This window comes from Lepus europaeus, chromosome 2 (assembly GCF_033115175.1).
Source record: "Lepus europaeus isolate LE1 chromosome 2, mLepTim1.pri, whole genome shotgun sequence".
In the NCBI taxonomy this organism is placed as follows: domain Eukaryota; kingdom Metazoa; phylum Chordata; class Mammalia; order Lagomorpha; family Leporidae; genus Lepus; species Lepus europaeus.
Window position 1 is genome coordinate 64789313 of NC_084828.1, and position 20073 is coordinate 64809385.

Below are 20073 nucleotides of genomic sequence, written 5' to 3' on the forward strand. Positions count from 1 at the left end.
CACAGATGAAAAGAAGCTTTTCTTTAAAGAACTAGTAAAGCTATTTATTAACGAAGAAATATGTTAGAATTAGAATAGAATATTTTGGAACTCAGGAGAATATTAGCATTCCCATTCTTCATTAAGATGCATTTTTAATTATCTTTATATACAGAAGATTAACTCTATACTAAGTAAAGCTTTCAACAGTTTGCACTCACATAGACACACAAAGTATAAAGTACAGTTTGAAGACAAGTTTTACCATTAATTCTCATAGTACAACTCATTAAGGATAGAGGTCCTACATGGGGAGTAAGTGCACAGTGACTCCTGTTGTTGATCTAACAACTGACACTCTTATTTATGATGTCAGTGATCGATCACCCGAGGCTCTTGTCATGAGCTGCCAAGGCTACAGAAGCCTTTTGAGTCTACAAACTACATCAGCAGACAGAGCTATAAGCAGAGTAAAGTTCTCTCCTCCTTTTAAAGAAAAGTACCTACTTCTTTAATGGCCCCTTCTTTCCACTGGGATCTCACTCACAGAGATCCTGCATGTAGGTCATTTTTTGTCACAGTGTCTTGCCTTTCCATGTCTGAAATGCTCTCATGGGCTTTTCAGCCAGATCCAAATGCCTTAAGGGCTCATTCTGAGGTCAGAGTGCTGTTTAGGGCATTTGTCATTCTCTGAGTCTTCTGTGTGGCCTGTTTACCATGTTGGATCGTTCTCTCCTTTTTAATTCTATCTACAGTTATTACCAGGCACTTGGTCTTATTTATGTGATGCCTTGAGAATTGATCTTTAAACATTAGTTTTACTATAGGAGAGACAATCAGACAACTTATGCCTCCTGATGGAAGAAGGCACTACCATCTATGAAGCACACTAACAAAAACCCCCACTAGGCCGGCACCGCTGCTCAATAGGCTAATCCTCCACCTGCAGTGCCGGCACACCAAGTTCTTGTCCCGGTCGGGGTGCCGGATTCTGTCCCGGTTGCCCCTCTTCCAGGCCAGCTCTCTGCTGTGGCTCGGGAGTGCAGTGGAGATAGTCAAAGTCCTTGGGCCCTGCAGCTCCTGGGAAACCAGGAGAAGCACCTGGCTCCTGGCTTCAGATCAGCACAGTGCTCCGGCCGCAGTGTGCCGGCCACAGCGGCCATTGGAGGGTGAACCAACGGCAAAAGGAAGACCTTTCTCTCTCTGTCTCTCTCTCTCACTGTCCACTCTGCCTGTAAAAAAAAAAACAAAAACAAAAACAAACAAACAAACAAAAAACACTAATCTTATCAAGATGCTAGTCCACAGGCACCAATTTATAAAGCAAAAACAACAAAAACAGAATGGAAGAATCTGAAAAGCTACACAGCAATACAGTGAGAAAAACTGTAAGACAACAAATCCAGTTTTTCCTTCAAAAACATGGCAAGAAAGAAAAAGGAGAGCAGTAATGGGGTGGGGGATTATATTATGACTGGACATAATTAGAAATATGAACATATGAATGATAAACTGCTTATCTTATGATGGCAAGGAGATATGGGTAATTTTTTTCTGAGATTTTTAGAAACTGAAGCTCATCAAAAGTGAAACAAAATTGTCTCCATAGCTAGCTGTATCCAAGTACCAGAACATTACCCATCTTTAAAGAAATTTTTCATTTAAAAAATTTTATCTCTCATTTTTTAAAAAAAATTATTTGAAAAACAGAGTTATAGAGAAAGAGACAGACAGAGAATCAGACAGAAAGAAATAGATCTTTCTGCTGGCTCACTCTCCAGATGGCCATAACACCCAGGGCTGGGCCAGGCTGGAGTCAGGAGCTAGAAGCTTCTTTAGGTCTCCCAGTGAGTGAGAGGGGGCTAAACACTTGGGCAATCTTCTGTTGCTTTTCCCAGGCCACTAGCAGGGAGCTGGATTGGAAATGGGGCAGCTGGTATATGAACTGGCACCCATATGGAATGCCAGCATCATAGGTGGTGTCTTTACCCACTATCCCACAACACCAGCTCCACTCTGACACTTTTAAAATTATATACAAACTGGGAAACAAATATGAGTTAGATAATAACAAAATCAGGAAAAGGTATACATGGTTAACTGTTCTCAACCAGTGTCATATTCACCTACGTAACCATTTCATCGGTGGAAATCATCATTGGACGGCTACAGTACTTGATTTTCCTGCCATATGCAAAAGGATTTATGTGAAGCCAGACTTTACATGAGTCTGGAAAGATAATACACTAGTTAGAATTCAGCATTCAATTAAAAAAAAGGTCCTGACAGCTTGAAAGAATGTATTTAATAATGTGATAAAATGTAACCGGAATAAATGTATGATTCTACAGTAGGGGCTAAAAACACTTACTGGAAAACTATAAGGAGGAGAGGTATAGCTTCACAAGATTACACATTAGCAGTTTTAACAGTTTAATTGCTGTGAAAGACACCAACGGTCAATAATCTGCTCAATGAAAAGTTAATACATTATTGGACAGCAGCAGATTTACAACTGAAGAGGCAAGATGATGGTTCTATTTCAGTTGTGACTGCTTAGTTTCCATCTGGAGTACTTTGTAGGTGATGCACTATAAAAGTATAATGCTAGAATAGTCAGTATATTTAACATCACATTGAATTTAGGGTAGTAATAGAACATGAAAGTGATAGGATAAAATAAGGCTCAAATGAGAAATAAGCTTGTCTTCAACTATCTGGAGGGCTGTCAATTGGCATAGGCTTTAAGCCTATTCTCCATGGTCCTGAGAGAAAATTCGGTTGGCGTGGCTAACTTCTCCTCTTCCTTCAGGAAATATCGCTTCCTCAGAGGCCTTCCTGGCCTCTGGACTCCAGGCTCCCCACCACTGGCTTCTGAAGCTTTTGTTCTTCTCCGTTGGCCACCAATCATATTTCTGAGCGTTAAGTAGTGCCAACCCTGTGTCTTAGCTCATTCAGGTTGCTACAACAAAATACCACAGACTGGGTGGCTTGAAAAAAAGAGAAACTTATTTCCCATAGTTCTGGAGGCTGGGCAGTCCAGAAGACCAAAGTGCTGGCAGTCTGTTAAGAGCCCACTTCCCTGTTTACAGGTGGCGCTTTCTCACTCTAAATACACATTGTGGGTGCGGTGAAGATTCTGAGGCCTCTTTTACTGGGGAGATAGTTCTAATCACCAGGCCTCTGCAGTTATGACATAATCATCTCCCAAAAGTCCTAATACCATGATCCTGGGCATTAGGATTTCAGCATATAAATTTGAGCAGAGGCAAAAATTTAGCCCATAGCACCTTGCTAGAATGTAAGTCCAGAGACAGGGTGGAGTGCGTCTGATCTGTTAGTCCTAGCACGGTTGAATGAAAGGACGAACACATGAGAAACAGATTTGGACTGAATATGAAGACATATTGTCAAATAGAGTTGTGCAGAGATTCATCGTCTCCGTAGGAGTTGGCAGTTTCCCTTTATAGGATGCCTTCACCTGGCTTAAATGGTAGTGAGATAAAAGGGATTAAAGGTAACTAGACTATACGATCTTTTGCTTTCTTGCCAATGGAGATCTTACAATTTGAATTCTGCTGGGAAACGTTAACCTTACAAGTAGGAGAGATTTCCTTTCATCACATCAGCTCAATTCTTGGCCATTTTGGAAAAATTTAGTAACACATTCCTACATAATTGCTTCTGTTCAAACCCAAATTTCATTTAAAGTTTCTCCTCATCTTTTATTTTTCCTCTTTTTCCTCCCCAAAGCTGATGATTAATATTCCCATTTTACTTTAAGGATGCATAAAGCTCCAGAAAACAGAACAACATACAGTAATGTGAGGTCAGACTTGTGGACAAGAAACATATTTCTGAGATTCTTAGCATCAGCTATGCCAAAAGTAAATGCAGTTTTGATAAATGACACAAAGTCATTACCTCTCCACTTCCCTTTTTGCTGATTCGATTTTTACTAGGGCCCAATTTTCCATAGAAACAGATCAGATTTACAGCAAATGCAAAGATTGCATCTTTTATTTATAAGGCAAAAAGATCTTCCCAAATACTTTTCATTAAAATTATGGGCACTGTAATATTGGCTTTCAGAGTCTTAGTCAAGCATTGCATAACTGGTTATTCCTAAGGGAATTAATGAGCAAAGCCCTTGAAGGTCGATCTCCTCAGAAATTACTGAGACTATCAATTCTGATCTTGATTACTTGATTTCATTTGTTAATGAAGTTTTCCAATGAAGCCGTGAGAAATACGAGCAAACACATGTGCTTGCTGTCCTTCCTCCATGCTCCATCTTTCTTCAAGGGGAACACTTTCGTGTGAGAGTATCATATAGCCCTAAATCAATTTGTAGACAAATATGGAATTAGGAAAACAATATTATTAACCATTAATTGTAAAAATGCAAACATAACATTTATTTTGAACATAATCACATCTGTTGAGAATGTTCTGAAAAAAATAGTGAGTGGGTGTTTAGCCTACTGGCTAAGGCACTTGTATCCACATCAGAATACCTGGATTCAAGCTCTGCTTCCTGGTTCTTACTCATTTGGATCCCTGGAGGCAGTGGTGATGACTCAAGGGACTGAGTTTCTGCCACTCACATGGGAGACGTATATTGAGTTCCCAGCTCCCAGTATGTTGCAGGCATTTGGGTAATAAACCAGTGGATGGGAGTGTTCTCTCTCTCTCTCTCTTTAATAAATAAATCTAATTTTTAAAAAATAGGCAAGTAGGATAGGAATAGGGATTATACAGAGTTGTAGGGGAGGCTGCCAAGTGTCAGCCTAGAGTTGTTGAGTACAACTGCTATGATGATATCCACACACCCAGTAAAAGAACCTAGAGCTCCACCCACAAAAAGAACTGAGGCCAACTCTACCAAGTGTGGTCTAGATGGAGAAAATTTAATATCTATCTCTTTCTGAGGACTTAATTCCTTATGCTAAGGATGAGGAAGACAAGGAAGGAATTACAAAGATAATATGGGGAAATTCTGGGGAACTACACACACAATTTCAAATGCTTCATGTTGTCCTCTTGTATAGTGTCATCCTAGCATTTAGAATAGAAAGTTGAGACATCAGTTTGGTACAACATTTAAGATGTTGCTTGAGAGATCCACATCCATATAAGAGTACCCAGTTTGAGTCTCAGCTCCATATCTCTGGAAGGCAGTAGATGAGAGCTCAAATACTTGGATCTCTGCCACTCAGATTGAAATCCAGTCTCCTGGCTTTGGCTTGACCCAGCCTTGATGCCATGGGCATTTGGAGAATAAACCAACAGATGCCAAGATATCTATTTCTCTGCCTTTAAAATGAAAAAAGACCAGAGAGTATATGCTTGATTAATAACATTTTCTACATGTTTAAGCAAATTTTGCTGAATAATTTAATTACTACAAACATATCTTTGAAAAAATACATATAAAAACATATATTCCCCAAGACACTGGCACAGGCAACAACTTTTTGGCTAAGACCTCAAAAGTAGAGGCAGTAAAAGCAAAAATAGACAAATGTGATTATACCAACTGAGAAGCTTCTGCACAGCAAAGGAAACAAACAGCAGAGTGAAGACAATCAGTAGAATGGGAGAAAGTATTTGCAAACTATGCATATGATAAGGGATTAATACTCAGAATATACAAGGAGCTCTAGAAATTCAGCAACAAATCAAACAATCCAAGTTGAGAAACAAGCACAGACTCTGAAGAGACATTTTTCTTTTTCATGTATGTATGCACTTATTTATTTATCTGAAAGGTACAGTGACAGAGAAACAGAGGGAGACACACACACACATACAGAGAGAGAGGGAGAGAATCTTTTGCTCACTGGTTCACTACCCAAACACCAGGGCTAGCCTGAAGCCAGGATCCTGGAACTCCTTCCAGGTGTCCCATATGAGTGGTTATCTAATCTGCAATACCATAGCACTTGCCCTATGAATAGACATTCTTCAATGGAAAAATTATAAACAGCCAATAAACACAGGAAAAAATGCTCAGTATCACTACTCATGAGAAAAATGCAAATAAAACCCACAATCAGATATCACCGTACTTCACTTACAATGACTAGTCCCAAGAAGTCAAAATAATAATGAATGATGACAAATATGAAAAAAGGAAACACTTAAATACTGTTGCTGAGGATTAAAATTAATAAAGCCATTATGGAAAACAGTATGGAGAATCTTCAAAAAACTAAAAATAGATCTACCATATGACCCAAATTCCCACTTCTGAAAATATATTCAAAGGAAATGAACTTAGCTATGAAAGACATACCTGAACTCTCATACTTATTGCAGCACTATCCACAACTGCAAAGCTAAGCAATCAACTTAGTTGCCCAACATTGCATGAATGAATAAAGTAAATGTTATACATGCATATGATGAACTATTACTCAATCACAAAATGACATGCTTACATTTGGAACAACATAGAACTGGAGGACATTATGTTGAGTAAAATAAACCAGATACAGGAAGACAAATACCACATGTTTTCTCTTACATGTGGAAGTTGGTTTAAAAAAAGTGTGGATACCATATTCTTTGGGACATAGATATTTACAAATGTTGCTTTCACTGAATTATATCCTTTAAATAATAATATACTCCTTTCCTCCTCTTTTGATCTTTGCTATGTTCTTTCTCATCCTCCTTCCCTCCCTATCTTTCTACTTTTAAACCCTATACCTCATGCAGTTGTGTGAGTGCAGCCTGTTGAAATCCTTGCTTAGTATATACTAAATTGATCTTCAGTGTATGAAGGTAATTGAAAATGAAACTCGATAAAGGGCGGGATGGGAGAGGGAGAGGGAGAGGGGAGGGTCATGGGAGGGAGGGAGGTTGGGGGGGGGAAGCCACAACAATACAAAAGTTGCACTTTGTAAATTTACATTTATGAAATAAAAAATAAAAAAGAAAGATTAGTAATAAATAGTGCCATATGTAAAATAAATAAATAAATAATTTTAAATGGCATATTATGATAATGGAATACTCACTGATCCCAGTGTCCTTACAGTACTGGACCAAGTATTGTCCCATAACTTTTAGTAGATTATTATATTCTTGGACATTGAGAAATTCCTGTTTATTATGAGATGGTTCCATGATCTCCAAAGGAATGTTAACAACTCCAACCACACCTGCACCAAGTCTGAAGAAAAAAATGCGTAAACATAAATATGTATTTTGTGAAATGTGTCTAAAGAGAAAGAAAAAAGAAAAGTCAAATATATCCTGTCATTTGAAATCATTTATTCTCAAAAACAAACTCATTCATTTGGTCTGAGCCACATCAAAGTTTAACAATCTATCTTATATTTCATATCATAAATCTGTGTGATCCGAGATGCATTTGGCCCTATAAAACAAAATCACTTTAGTACGTCGTTTCTGAAATAATATTGTTCTTTTTCCAAACTTACCACCTTACAAAGTGTGTCAGCGTAGGAGAGAAGCAGGGGCTTTTTATCAGGGAATACATGATTCTCCTACTTGCACTGGTCAGAATGCCCTTTGCCTTCATCTGTCAGGCTGGGTTTCTTTACATCACTGCAGAGGTTCATGGAGTGTTCAGTGAAATCCACTAAGTGAATATAAGGACTGGATTGCCCAGAGGGTAACCGGTATCTGCTGTCAGCTTAATGGATAAACTTGATTTTTCCCCACTTTTTAGTCCTGCTTGGTGACATAACCTGCTTGGAGAAGGAGCATCCATGTATCTAACCCATTAGAACTGCCCCCTGCCCTTTGGCATGGCACACAGCCATGCCTTCCCAATTTGGGGCCCCTTCCCATCTTGTCTTTCTTCACCTTTCTCAAATACCCTGACCTCCCTTCACTATTCTGTGAGTCCGTACTGGGGCATCATTTCTTCCAGGAGACCTGACTTGACTTCCTCCCATTTAGTTTTCTACTCCTCCACACTCATCTGTAACACAGCTTTCTTTCTCCCTTTTCTCCCTTCCTCCCTTTTGTTCTTTCTTTCTTGTTCAGCACAAGGCCCTGTCCCAGGACCTAGGAATACACTGATGGAAAAGAAACACAAGATTCTTGGTCATGAAGTTTCTTTTCTACTAAAGTAACACGCACTACATTAATAAACAGATAAATGCATAAGATAATTTAAGATGGCAATAAATGAAATAAGGGAAATATACCAGGCACTATAATATGTAAAAAGTGACATGTGGAAGTGCCTAATGGCAGGGGTCAAGTTTAATTAGACAGTCATGAAAAAGTTTCCTGTAAAGGGGAATTCAGAGTTAATGCCTGAATGGGATGCTAGGGCCAGCAGTAAGATCTGAGGATAGAAGGTTCCAGGCAGAGAGAATCACAAGTGCCAAGGCCTTAAGGCAGGAATGAGCTTAGGAAGTGTGAGGAACAGGGAATGCAGAAAAAGTGGCAAATGGGCAGACAAGTGGGGTCCAAGAGCCAGGCAGAGGCCACATCACTGGAAGCAACAGCAAACAGTTCTGTTCTACATGGACTGAGGTTCTAAGCAACACAGTCAATTAAGTTTTAAAAGATCATTCTTCCTATTTTCATACAATATTTTACAAAGTGCATTTACAATCTTGTCCCTTCCCCTGCACTATCTATTCCTTAGCAAAAGACAGTGGGTCTTGAGTATTTTTTCCGCAGAGCTCAGGACAGTGGGTAGCACATGATATTGCTATATAAGTACGTGTTGTATGATCAATGAATGAGTTGCTTCACCGTGAGGGAGCAAGATGATAAATGTCCTCCCAATCCATGCTGCTGGTCACGGTTATCCTGCCTGATTCGCCCTTTTCCTATGGTGCCTCTTCAGGACGCTACATATTTGATGAAAGCAGCTCGTGCAATTTTCGACCATTGGGAAATTACTAGAATGTTTTACTCTATACTCCAAATGAGCAGGCAATTTTTAATAACATATGCTCATGTAGGTAACTGGCAAGTACATGTAGGGATGCAAATATCCCTAAAAGATTGTAGATATTCCTTTCTTTCTCCTCTAAAATTTCTTTTATGTGTTCATATTATTTTTAAATTAGGAAATGGTAAGACATCAAGCTTGAAAAAAATTCTAAAAAAGTATGCTTTTTACTTAGAGCATGCTTGTAGGTTCATCAGTATTATAAATTAGCCAGATTAATGTCTGGTCATTGACAGGAAAGGTGAACACAGGATATGATATCTTCTCCCATTATGATTGATCACTCATCTCAGTCTGCAGACAGAATCTTAATGAGACCTCCCACTTCCTATGTGTGCATCTGAAAACAAAAATATACTTACAAGGACTTCAATTTCAACTGTGGACCCACTTTCTCATGCATTTTGATCAAACGGTTATTACTGTAAATGAACATCCCAGCTTGGTTTCGGTTTTCTATGTTCACTCCAAAGAACAGGGAGAGTGTTCTTTTTTTTTTTAGTTCTCTAGAGTTATATTCAGAAAAAAATTTATTAAATAAAATTATGTAGTTTAAAAAATGGTTAATAATTAAACTCAGAAAGTAAACATAAAAGGAATGATATATAAGATATAGATACTTTACAAAAGCAGTGTATATACTCAGTATCACTGTGTAAGCTCATATTATGCATAAATATATGAAACTAGCTATACCAGTCAAATACAAGCATTTGCTACTTCAAAACAACTCTCCAATTTAAGTTTACAAGAACTAGAAAATGCCAAGAGTTTTGAGATGTTAACTCATCCACATCATACAATGACAAGTGATGATTTGGCTGTTTTACATTTTAGGTATTTCTAACACTTGATTCTAACTTTCAGCATGTTCTCAAGTCTCCAAAAACCCTACACAAATTGGAATGTGCCAAAACATACTCTCTAGCTTTCTCTATAAACTTTTCCAAAACTAAAAGTAAATAAAAGTTAATATAGAAGTTTACAAGCACACCAAAAATAAGCACCTGTTTTTCTGACTCTGTCATTCTACACTGTTTTGGGTGACTTTTCTATTAAAAGTGTACAAACAGAAATTGAGAACCAGTAAGCTACAATAAAAAGAAGCATAGTAACAGGAGTTCTGAAAAGTGCCTTGATACGAGAGACAGCTCTTGCTTCAAATACAAGCTCGTCTTTGTAGTAACTGTGCCTATGGATGAGCCACTAAACTTTCTGTCTCACCTGAAACACAAGAATGACTCCTACCTGGCCACTCGGCCTATCATGAGGACTAAGAGATAATGTTAAATATAAACCTGGAATAGGTTAGGTCCATAACAGTTGTTATTTTCCTTTCCCAACCAAGAATGGCACCAAATAAAATTCTACCCCTGCACTCACCCTGAGGCTCCTCATACTCCACACAGCTTTTGTTTTTCAGGTCATGACCATGCAATAAAACAAATTCACTGGGCTGATTAAATGCTTATATCATGAAAAGACAAGGGCACTCTGTTAGCCCTTCTATGTGGACACACAGCACATCAGGCTTTAGCAGGAAGCACTCATGGAGTGGTACATGTTTTTTAAATTTGTGTACATATAAAGCTAAACAAAAGGGGCCACTTTTTTCTAAGAAATCTCAATTCATTAACAAGATCCCAAATCTTCAACAATACAAAGTACCAATTACATAAAAGAGACCCTAAAACAAAGTAATTTAGGATATGACAAAATCATTCTGTGATATTGAGTGATATACTGTTTTCAGATTTTTTGAAGCAGAATTTTTCTATGAAAACAAGTTCAAAGCAACTAGCAGTATTATTAATAAGTTGTGCATGGGCCACTTTTCATATATTTTACTGTGAGTATATACAAGTTAACAGAAAGGTTTTTCTTTCTAAATACTTTAGAAAGGATTTTGTCAACTAAAATTTCTGTGACACCTATTTAAATTACTTTGATAAATGTGTAAGTAAAATTTTTCAAATTTATTTTGATAAATGCATAATTAACATTTCAAATTTGTTCTGAGAAGAGCTATGGTTATATGATAGTGCATGGTTGACCAAACAAAATGCTACAACCTTATCATACTTCTCTAAAAAATAATTTCTCAAAGATACTGCAGTTTTCAAAGTCTGATCCTATTTGGACAACAATAATAAATTTAGCATTTGAGCCAGAGAAAGCAAGTCAACCTTACAAATGAAAATATGTGATTTTGTTAACACGATTTGCTGTTTCTATTTTGACTCTATAAACGATACACTTACTGGAACACTATTTCATATCTTAAATTTTCAGCTACTAGACAAAGGAAAAGAACGGAGATCAAGCCTTTAGAGTTGAATGGCACAACGCACAGAGAGACAGTGAGATTGTCAGCTGATTCCTTGGGTAGTTCTTCATCTAAGCATTTTCATCTTATCAAATGCTGATCTAACTTTTCATTCTATTTCCAGAAGTTTTACTATATTACAGACATATTTGTGCACATGAAAATATATACTTCAAGAGCCTTGGGAGATTACTGACGCCATAAACAAGAGTGTCAAATTGTTAAGTCAACAACAGGAGTCACTGTGTACTTACTTCTCATGTGGGATCTGTCCTTAATGTATTGTCCAATGTGAAGTAATGCTATAACTAGTACTAAAACAGTATTTTACACTTTGTGTTTCTGTGTCTGCAAACTGATGAAATCTTTACTTTATATATACTAAATCGATCTTCTGTATATAAAGATAATTGAAAATGAATCTTGATGTGAATGGAATGGGAGAGGGAGCGGGAGATGGGAGGGGTGTGAGTGGGAGGGAAGTTATGGGGGGGAAGCCATTGTAATCCATAAACTGTACTTTGGAAATTTATATTTACTAAATAAAAGTTTAAAAAAAAAAAGTTGGATAAGCAACCATTAGGGCCAAGCATTAAAAAAAAGAAAATATATACTTCAAAAATATTTTCCATTGCTTATCTTGGCTGGAGGAACCTTGATCATTCAGATTAGAATTATAAAACAGCACAAGATGCAAAAGAGAAATTGTCACAGTAACCACAGTATCTGCCTTCTTAGACATAAGAGTTTGTTTTAACATCATAGAGGATTCCTGCAAACAGAAAACCTTATGCCTTACCTTCGTTTCTCTCTAAGATTCATTTGCTTTGCTTCTACATCCTCCAAAGCTTTCTGTAATTCATCCTAAAAAAAGAACATTGTTTTATGGGAGGACATAAAGCCACCGAAGTCATGAAAGGTGAATTTCATATTATCCTAATATCCAAATGCTTGAAGACTAACAATGATAGGTCACATTGCCTAATGCAGTTTTGCCATGGTAGATACTCAACAAGCACTTGACAAATGACTAAGTTCCAATAGCTAAGAAGGTAAACAGAATGCTAGCCCACTGTATTTTTTTTTTTTTGCAGGTATTCAGGTGTCCTCTCTGCCTTTTAGAAGGAAGAAATTTTATTCCTTACAATGGCATAATGGCTTTGATATAAACTACCTGAAAATGTGGGTGAGTTACTCAGTGCACCCTGGCTCTGGCTTTTGTCTGCAAAAACAGGAAATGCTCAATTATGTGATGACTAAAGCTTCTATAGAAAAAGAAGGCAATTAAAAGCTTTTGTTAATAAGCGAAAGAAAATGCTTGGATACCTATCCCTTTATAGGATACCTCATTCCTAAGCTTTTTGCCTTTCAGAGTGCAGCAATACCACCACGCAGTTGTCTTTCTAATCTACTCCTTTAATTATTTGATTTACTGGCTCATTCACTATCCTATCTCTAGTATGTCCCCTCTAGCCAAGAAGAAAGGAAATAATTCTTTATCACAGTTTTCACAAGTAAGAATAAACTTTCAATGTTTTTAATTCACCAAATATGAAAGAAAGGCATCTCTTTTTTATGGGTATACCACTGATTGAACATTATTTTCATTGTCTTTCAAGTGAAAGAAAATGGAAAATGACTGGTAAGTATTTCATTTCAAATTCTATTGCCTGGAAGAATTTAAGAGGTCAAAAGTTCAGGACATTCTGCTTTGCTCTCTTCTCAACATTAAAGAAACCAAAATGCATCAGAACAACAAAGCAAACTGGTCAAAGACTTCCCCAACCTTCCTGTCGGTGCGCTCAGAGCACAGAGCAAAGGGACAGTGAGACGTAACAAGTTAAGGCAAGAAGAAAGCAAGGTCCTGACCCAATAGAAATAGTCAGTTTCTTTCACTCTCAAATATATAAGGAAAGGGAATTGATTTCTGAAAGACAAAATTTTTTAAAACTTAAACAAAAAATTGGGGGAGCGACAAGATGGCAGAATAGTAAGGGAGCACACTGATAGTCCGGGAAGAGAGTTTAATAAAAGTGGAGATACTGCAGGTTCAAGGAAGAGTAGTAGAAAAAACAGCAGAGGAAACTCTTCCAGAACTAGTGATTCACAGTGGACCTCTGTGGAGAGCGTGGGAGCCCATGGTTCAGGACACCAGTGGCAGAATCAATGCGCCAGTGCTGGAACGCAAGGTGAGCCAAACCTCAATGGCCCGAGACACCGGTGGGCAAGCAGAAAGAGGAGACTAGAGGGAACGAGGCTTGAAACCCCATGGGGAAAAGTTCACCAGGCTAACTAGAAGAGAGAGGAAAAAAAAAAAAGTGACTGACATGAGTTTCTCTCTCTCTCCGCTCACCTCTCAATGGCAAGCAAGACAAAGAGCAGGTGCCATTTTGGACATACATCATAAGTGGGGCAACCTCAGGTCTGCACCTGCCCTCAGCCAAGCAGAAAAACCTGACTCTGGAGGGGGGCTGAAATAACAGGAGATTAGGACCTAGTGAATGTGTGGTGCTAATGAACTGAGACTGTGAAAAAAAGAGACAGTGGGGGAGAGAACTCATAGAATTCATGTGAGTACTCTCCAGAGATGCTACAATTCGGTAACCTTGGCAACCCAGTGGGAGACTTCAGGAGAATTTGAGCCCACACTGAGGCAGCAGCACAGATTCCCTGTGTGGTCCTTGGGGAAGAGCTTCCAATCTCTGGCTCCTGTGGGTGTACCATTCGCCTGCTAACTACCTCCAATTCCGCTCAGCTGTGTGGAATTACTTCCCTTTTGAATCAAAAAAAGAAAGAGAGAGAGATTTACCACGCCTAACCTGGGAGTGTCACCTTTGGCACACCCTTAACCTGAGACCCAAACAGAGCTCTCAGTCCACACCCATCTCAAGACTCTAAGGCTCCATCAAAAGCAGACAGTCCACTTAATCTAGAGTCATAGTATAACGAGAAAAAACACCACAGCGAGGGAAGAAGAATCCAAAGAATATCTCCACAATGCCAAGCAACAAATGCAGAAACCGAGGTAACAAGAACAAGGAAGCCATTATGACACCCCCAAATGAACAAGATACCAAAGCCAAGATTAAGAAGATGATGAGATGGAAGAAAAGCAAGATACGGATTTCAAAAAATTTAAGATAAGAACAATTAGAAGTTTTCAAAAAAAATGCTTGAGGTATGGAATTCCTTACTGGACAGGATAGAAAATCTCCTTCAAGAAAATGAAAGCTTAAGGAGGAATCAAAATGAAATGCAGAAACTAGGAGAACAGGAAAGTGTGATAGTGAAAAGAAATCAAAACAAAATGAAGAACTCAATACATCAAATGACAAACACATTAGAGAGCCTTAAAAACAGAGTCAGTGAAACAGAAGAGAGAATATCAGACTTAGAAGATGGAACACAGGAAAGTGTACAGTCAAACCAAAGAAAAGAAGAGTAATTAGAAATCTAAAAAATATTGTTGGGACTCTACAGGATACTATTAAAAAAAACCAACATTTGGGTTCTAGGAGTTCCTGAAGGCATGGAGAGGGAGAAAGGATTAGAAGGCCTTTTTAATGAGATACTTGCAGAGAACTTCCCGGGTTTAGAGAAGGACAGAGACATCCTAGTACAGGAAGCTCATAGAACCCCTAGTAAACATGACCAAAAGAGATCCTCACCACGACATGTTGTAATCAAACTTACCACAATGAAACAGAAAGAAAAGATTCCAAAATGTGCAAGAGAGAAACGTCATATTACTCTTAGAGGATCTCCAATTAGACTCACAGCAGACTTCTCATCAGAAACCCTACAACTAGAAGGGAATGGCGAGACATAGCCCAGGTACTAAGAGAGAAAAACTGCCAGCCCAGAATACTATATCCTGCAAAGCTCTCATTTGTGAATGAAGGTGAAATAAAGACCTATCACAGCAAACAGAAATTGAAAGAATTTGTCGCCACTCGTCCAGCCCTGCAAAAGATGCTTAAAGATGTGTTACACACAGAAACACAGAAACATGGTCACCAATATGAAAGAAGGTAAAGGAAGGAAACCTCACAGCAAAAGATCACAGGAATCTCAAAGCACATATTAGAAAATATCTTTGGCAATTGTCAGGGTAAAGTTACTACTTATCAATAGACACAGTGAATGTTAATGGCCTGAACTGTCCAGTTAAAAGACACCATTTGGCTGACTCGATTAAGGAACAAAACCCATCTTTTTGCTGCTTACAAGAAACACATCTTTGCAACAAAGATGCATGCAGACTGAAAGTGAAAGGCTGAAAAAATCTATACCAGGCCAACAGAAATGAAAAAAGAGCAGGCATAGCCATCTTAATATCAGACAACATAAACTTTAACACAAAAATCGTTGAGACAAAGATGGACACTATATAATGATTAAGGGATCAATTCAACAGGAAGATGTAACTATTATCAATGTATATGCACCTAATTACAGGGCACCGGTTTATTTAAAAGATTTGTTAAGGGACTTAAAGGGAGACTTAGACCCCAATACAATAGTACTGGGGGACTTCAATACTCCACTCTCAGAAATAGATCATCCGGAGAGAAGATCAACAAAGAAAGCAGATTTAATCGACACTAAAACCCAAATGGATCTAACAGATATCTACAGAACTTTTCATCCTACACAAAAAGAATTTACATTCTTCTCGGCAGTACATGGAACCTTCTCTAGGACTGACCACATACTAGGCCATAAAGCAAGTCTCAGCAAATTCAAAAGAATTAGAATCATACGATGCAGCTTCTCAGATCATAAAGGAATGAAGTTGGAAATTAGGAACTCAGAAATCCCTAGAGCATGTGCAAACACATAGAGATTCAACAACATGCTCCTGAATGAACGCTGGGTCATAGAAGAAATCAAAAGAGATCAAAAATTTTCTAAAAGTAAACGAGGATAACAGCCCAACATACCAAAACTTATGGGATATAGCAAAAGCAGTGTTAAGAGGAAAGTTTATATCAATAGGTGCCTACATCAAGAAATTGGAAAGACACCAAATAGATGAGCTTTCAGTTCATCTCAATGATCTAGAAAATCTGCAGCAAACCAGACCCAAATCTAGTAGAGAAGAGAAATAATTAAAATCAGAAAAGAAATCAACAGGATTGAATCCAAAAAAAATTACAAAAAATCAGCCAAGTGAAGAGCTGGTTTTCTGAAAAAATAAACAAAATTGACACCCCATTGGCGCAACTAACTAAAAAAAGAAGAGAAAAGACCCAAATCAATATCAGAGATGAAAAAGGAAACATAACAACAGACACCACAGAAATAAAAAGAATCATCAGAAATTACTACAAGGACCTGATGCCAGCAAACAGGGAAATCTATCAGAAATGCATAGATTCCTGGACACATGCAACCTACCTAAATTGAACCAGGAAGACATAGAATACCTAAACAGACCCATAACTGAGACATAAATTGAAACAGTAATAAAGGCCCTCCCAACAAAGAAAAGCCCAGGACCAGATGGATTCACTGCTGAGTTCTACCAGACATTTAGAGAAGAACTAACTCCAATTATCCTCAAACTATTCAGGACAATCAAAAAAGATGGAATCCTTGCAAATTCTTTCTGTGAAGCCAGCATCACCTTAATTCCTAAGCCAGAAAAAGATGCAGCATTGAAAGAGAATTACAGACCAATATTCCTGATGAACATAGATGCAAAAATCCTCAATAAAATTCTGGCCAATAGAATGCAACAACACATCAGAAAGATCATCCACCCAGACCAAGTGGGATTTATCCCTGGTATGCAGGGATGGTTCAATGTTTGCAAAACAATCAACGTGATACACCACATTAACAGACTGCAGAAGAAAAACCATATGATTCTCTCAATAGACGCAGAGACAGCAATTGATAAAATACAACACACTTTCTTGATGAAAACTCTAAGCTAACTGGGTATGGAAGGAACATTCCTCAATACAATCAAAGCAATATATGAAAAACCCACGGCCAACATCCTATTGAATGGGGAAAAGTTGGAAGCATTTCCGCTGAGATCTGGTACCAGACAGAGATGCCCACTCTCACCACTGCTATTCAACATAGTTCTGAAAGTTTTAGCCAGAGTTATTAGGCAAGAAAAAGAAATTAAAGGGATACAAATTGGGAAGGAAGAACTCAAACTATCCCTCTTTGCAGATCATATGATTCTTTATTTAGGGGATCCAAAGAACTCTACTAAAAGACAATTGGAACTCATAGAAGAGTTTGGCAAAATCGCAGGATATAAAATCAATCCACAAAAATCAACAGCCTTTGTATACACAGGCAAATCCATGGCTGAGGAAGAACTTCTAAGATCAATCCCGTTCACAATAGCTACAAAAACAATCAAATACCTTGGAATAAACTTAATCAAAGATGTTAAAGATCTCCATGATGAGAATTACAAAACCTTAAAGAGAGAAATAGAAAAGGATACCAATAAATGGAAAAATCTTCCATGCTCATGGATTGGAAGAATCAATATCATCAAAATGTCTATTCTCCCAAAAGCAATTTATACATTCAATGCAATACCAATCAAGATACCAAAGACATTCTTCTCAGATCTGGAAAAAAAGATGTTGAAATTCATATGCAGACATAGGAGACCTCAAATAGCTAAAGCAATCTTGTACAACAAAAACAAAGCCAGAGGCATCACAATACCAGATTTCAGGTCATACTACAGGGCAGTTGTTATCAAACCAGCATGGCATGGTACTGGTACAGAAACAGATGGATAGACCAATGGAACAGAATAGAAACACCAGAAATCAATCCAAACATCTACAGCCAACTTATATTTGATCAAGGATCCAAAAACAATCACTGGAGTAAGGACATTCTATTTAATAAATGGTGCTGGAAAAATTTGATTTCCACATGCAGAAGCCTGAAGCAAGACCCCTACCTTTCACCTTACACGAAAATCCACTCCATATGTATTAAAGACTTAAATCTGTGACCTGACACCATCAAATTATTAGAGAACATTGGAGAAACCCCGCAAGATATAGGTACTGCCAAAGACTTCTTGGAAAAGACCCTGGAAGCACAGGCAGTCAAAGCCAAAATTAACATTTGGGATTGCATCAAATTGAGAAGTTTCTGTACTGCAAAAGAAACAGTCAGGAGAGTGAAGAGGCAGCCGACAGAAGGGGAAAAATATTTGCAAACTATACTACAGATAAAGGGTTGATAACCAGAATCTACAAAGAAAGCAAGAAACTCCACAACATCAAAACAAACAACCCACTTAAGAGATGGGCCAAGGACCTCAATAGGCATTTTTCAAAAGAGGAAATCCAAATGACCAACAGACACATGAAAAAATGTCCAAGATCACTAGCCATCAGAGAAATGCAAATCAAAACCACAATGAGGTTTTACCTCACCCCGGTGAGAATGGTTCACATTCAGAAATCTACCAACAACAGATGCTGGAGAGGAAGTGGGGAAAAAGGGACACTAACCAAGTGTTGGTGGGAATGCAAACTGGTTAAACCACTATGGAAGTCAGTCTGGAGATTCCTCAGAAACCTGAACATAACCCTACCACACAACCCAGCCATACCACTCCTTGGAATTTACCCAAAGGAAATTAAATTGGCAAACAAAAAAGCTGTCTGCACATTAATGTTTATTGCAACTCAATTCACAATAGCTAAGACCTGGAACCAACCCAGATGCCCATCAACAGTAGACTGGATAAAGAAATTATGGGACATGTACTCAATAGAATACTATACAGCAGTCAATAACAATGAAACCCAGTCATTTGCAACAAGATGGAGGGATCTGGAAAACATTATGCTGAGTGAATTAAGCCAGTCCCAAAGGGAGAAAAATCATATGTTCTCCCTGATCGGCAACAACTAACTGAGCACCAAAGGGGAAACCTGTTGAAGTGAACTGGACACTATGAGAAATGGTGACTTGCTCAGCTCTTGTCCTGACTGTTGATGTACAATGTAATGCTTTGTCCACTTTAGTATTTTTTTTTGTTCTAGTACTATTGGTTGAACTCTGTAATTAACACACAATTATTCTTAGGTGTTTAAATTTTAGCTGAAAAGTGATCCCTGTTAAATATAAGAGTGGGAATAAGAGAGGGAGGAGATGTACAATTTGGGACATGCTCAATCGGACTTGCCCCAAATGGTGGAGTAGAAATGTGCCAGGGGATTCCAATACAATCCCATCAAGGTGGCATGTACCAATGCCATCTCACTAGTCCAAGTGATCAATTTCAGTTCACAATTGATGGCTCTGATAGGTCTAAGAGTCAAAGGGATCACACAAACAAGACTAGTGTCTGCGAACACTAACTGATTGAATCAAAAAGGGAGAGAAGGATCCATCATGGGAAGCAGGATACACAGCAGATTCATGGAATTGGTAGATGTACTAAATAGCACTCTGGCCTCAGAATCAGCCTTTAAGGCATTTGGATATGGCTGAATAGGCAATGAGATTATTTTAGGCATGGAAATCCAAGACACTCTGGAAAAACAAAAAAAAAGAAGACCTTAATGAAAGATCTCTACGAGTGAGACCCCAGTGGAAAGAACGGGGCAATCAAAGAAGGAGGTACCCTTCTCTGAAGGAAGGAGAGAACTTCCACTTTGACTGTGACCCTGTCGGAATAAGAACGAAGTCAGCGAACCCTAAATGCTTCCATAGCCTTGGCAGCTCATGACAAGAGCCTAGGGAGATTACTGACGCCATAAACAAGAGTGTCAAATTGTTAAGTCAACAACAGGAGTCACTGTGTACTTGCTTCTCA

General features: G+C 38.2%; 1 protein-coding gene across 1 annotated transcript in view; it reads right to left on the reverse strand.

The window, feature by feature from the left end:
• The window catches only part of MORC1 (MORC family CW-type zinc finger 1), a 208992-nt gene that overhangs the window by 117113 nt on the left and 71806 nt on the right, over nt 1-20073 (reverse strand). The window contains exons 11-13 of the mRNA XM_062180799.1: nt 12052-12116; nt 9289-9432; nt 7005-7159 (exon numbers count right to left, since the gene is read on the reverse strand). Of these exons, the coding sequence (XP_062036783.1) occupies nt 7005-7159; nt 9289-9432; nt 12052-12116 (364 nt within the window). The remainder of the gene's footprint in view (nt 1-7004; nt 7160-9288; nt 9433-12051; nt 12117-20073) is intronic.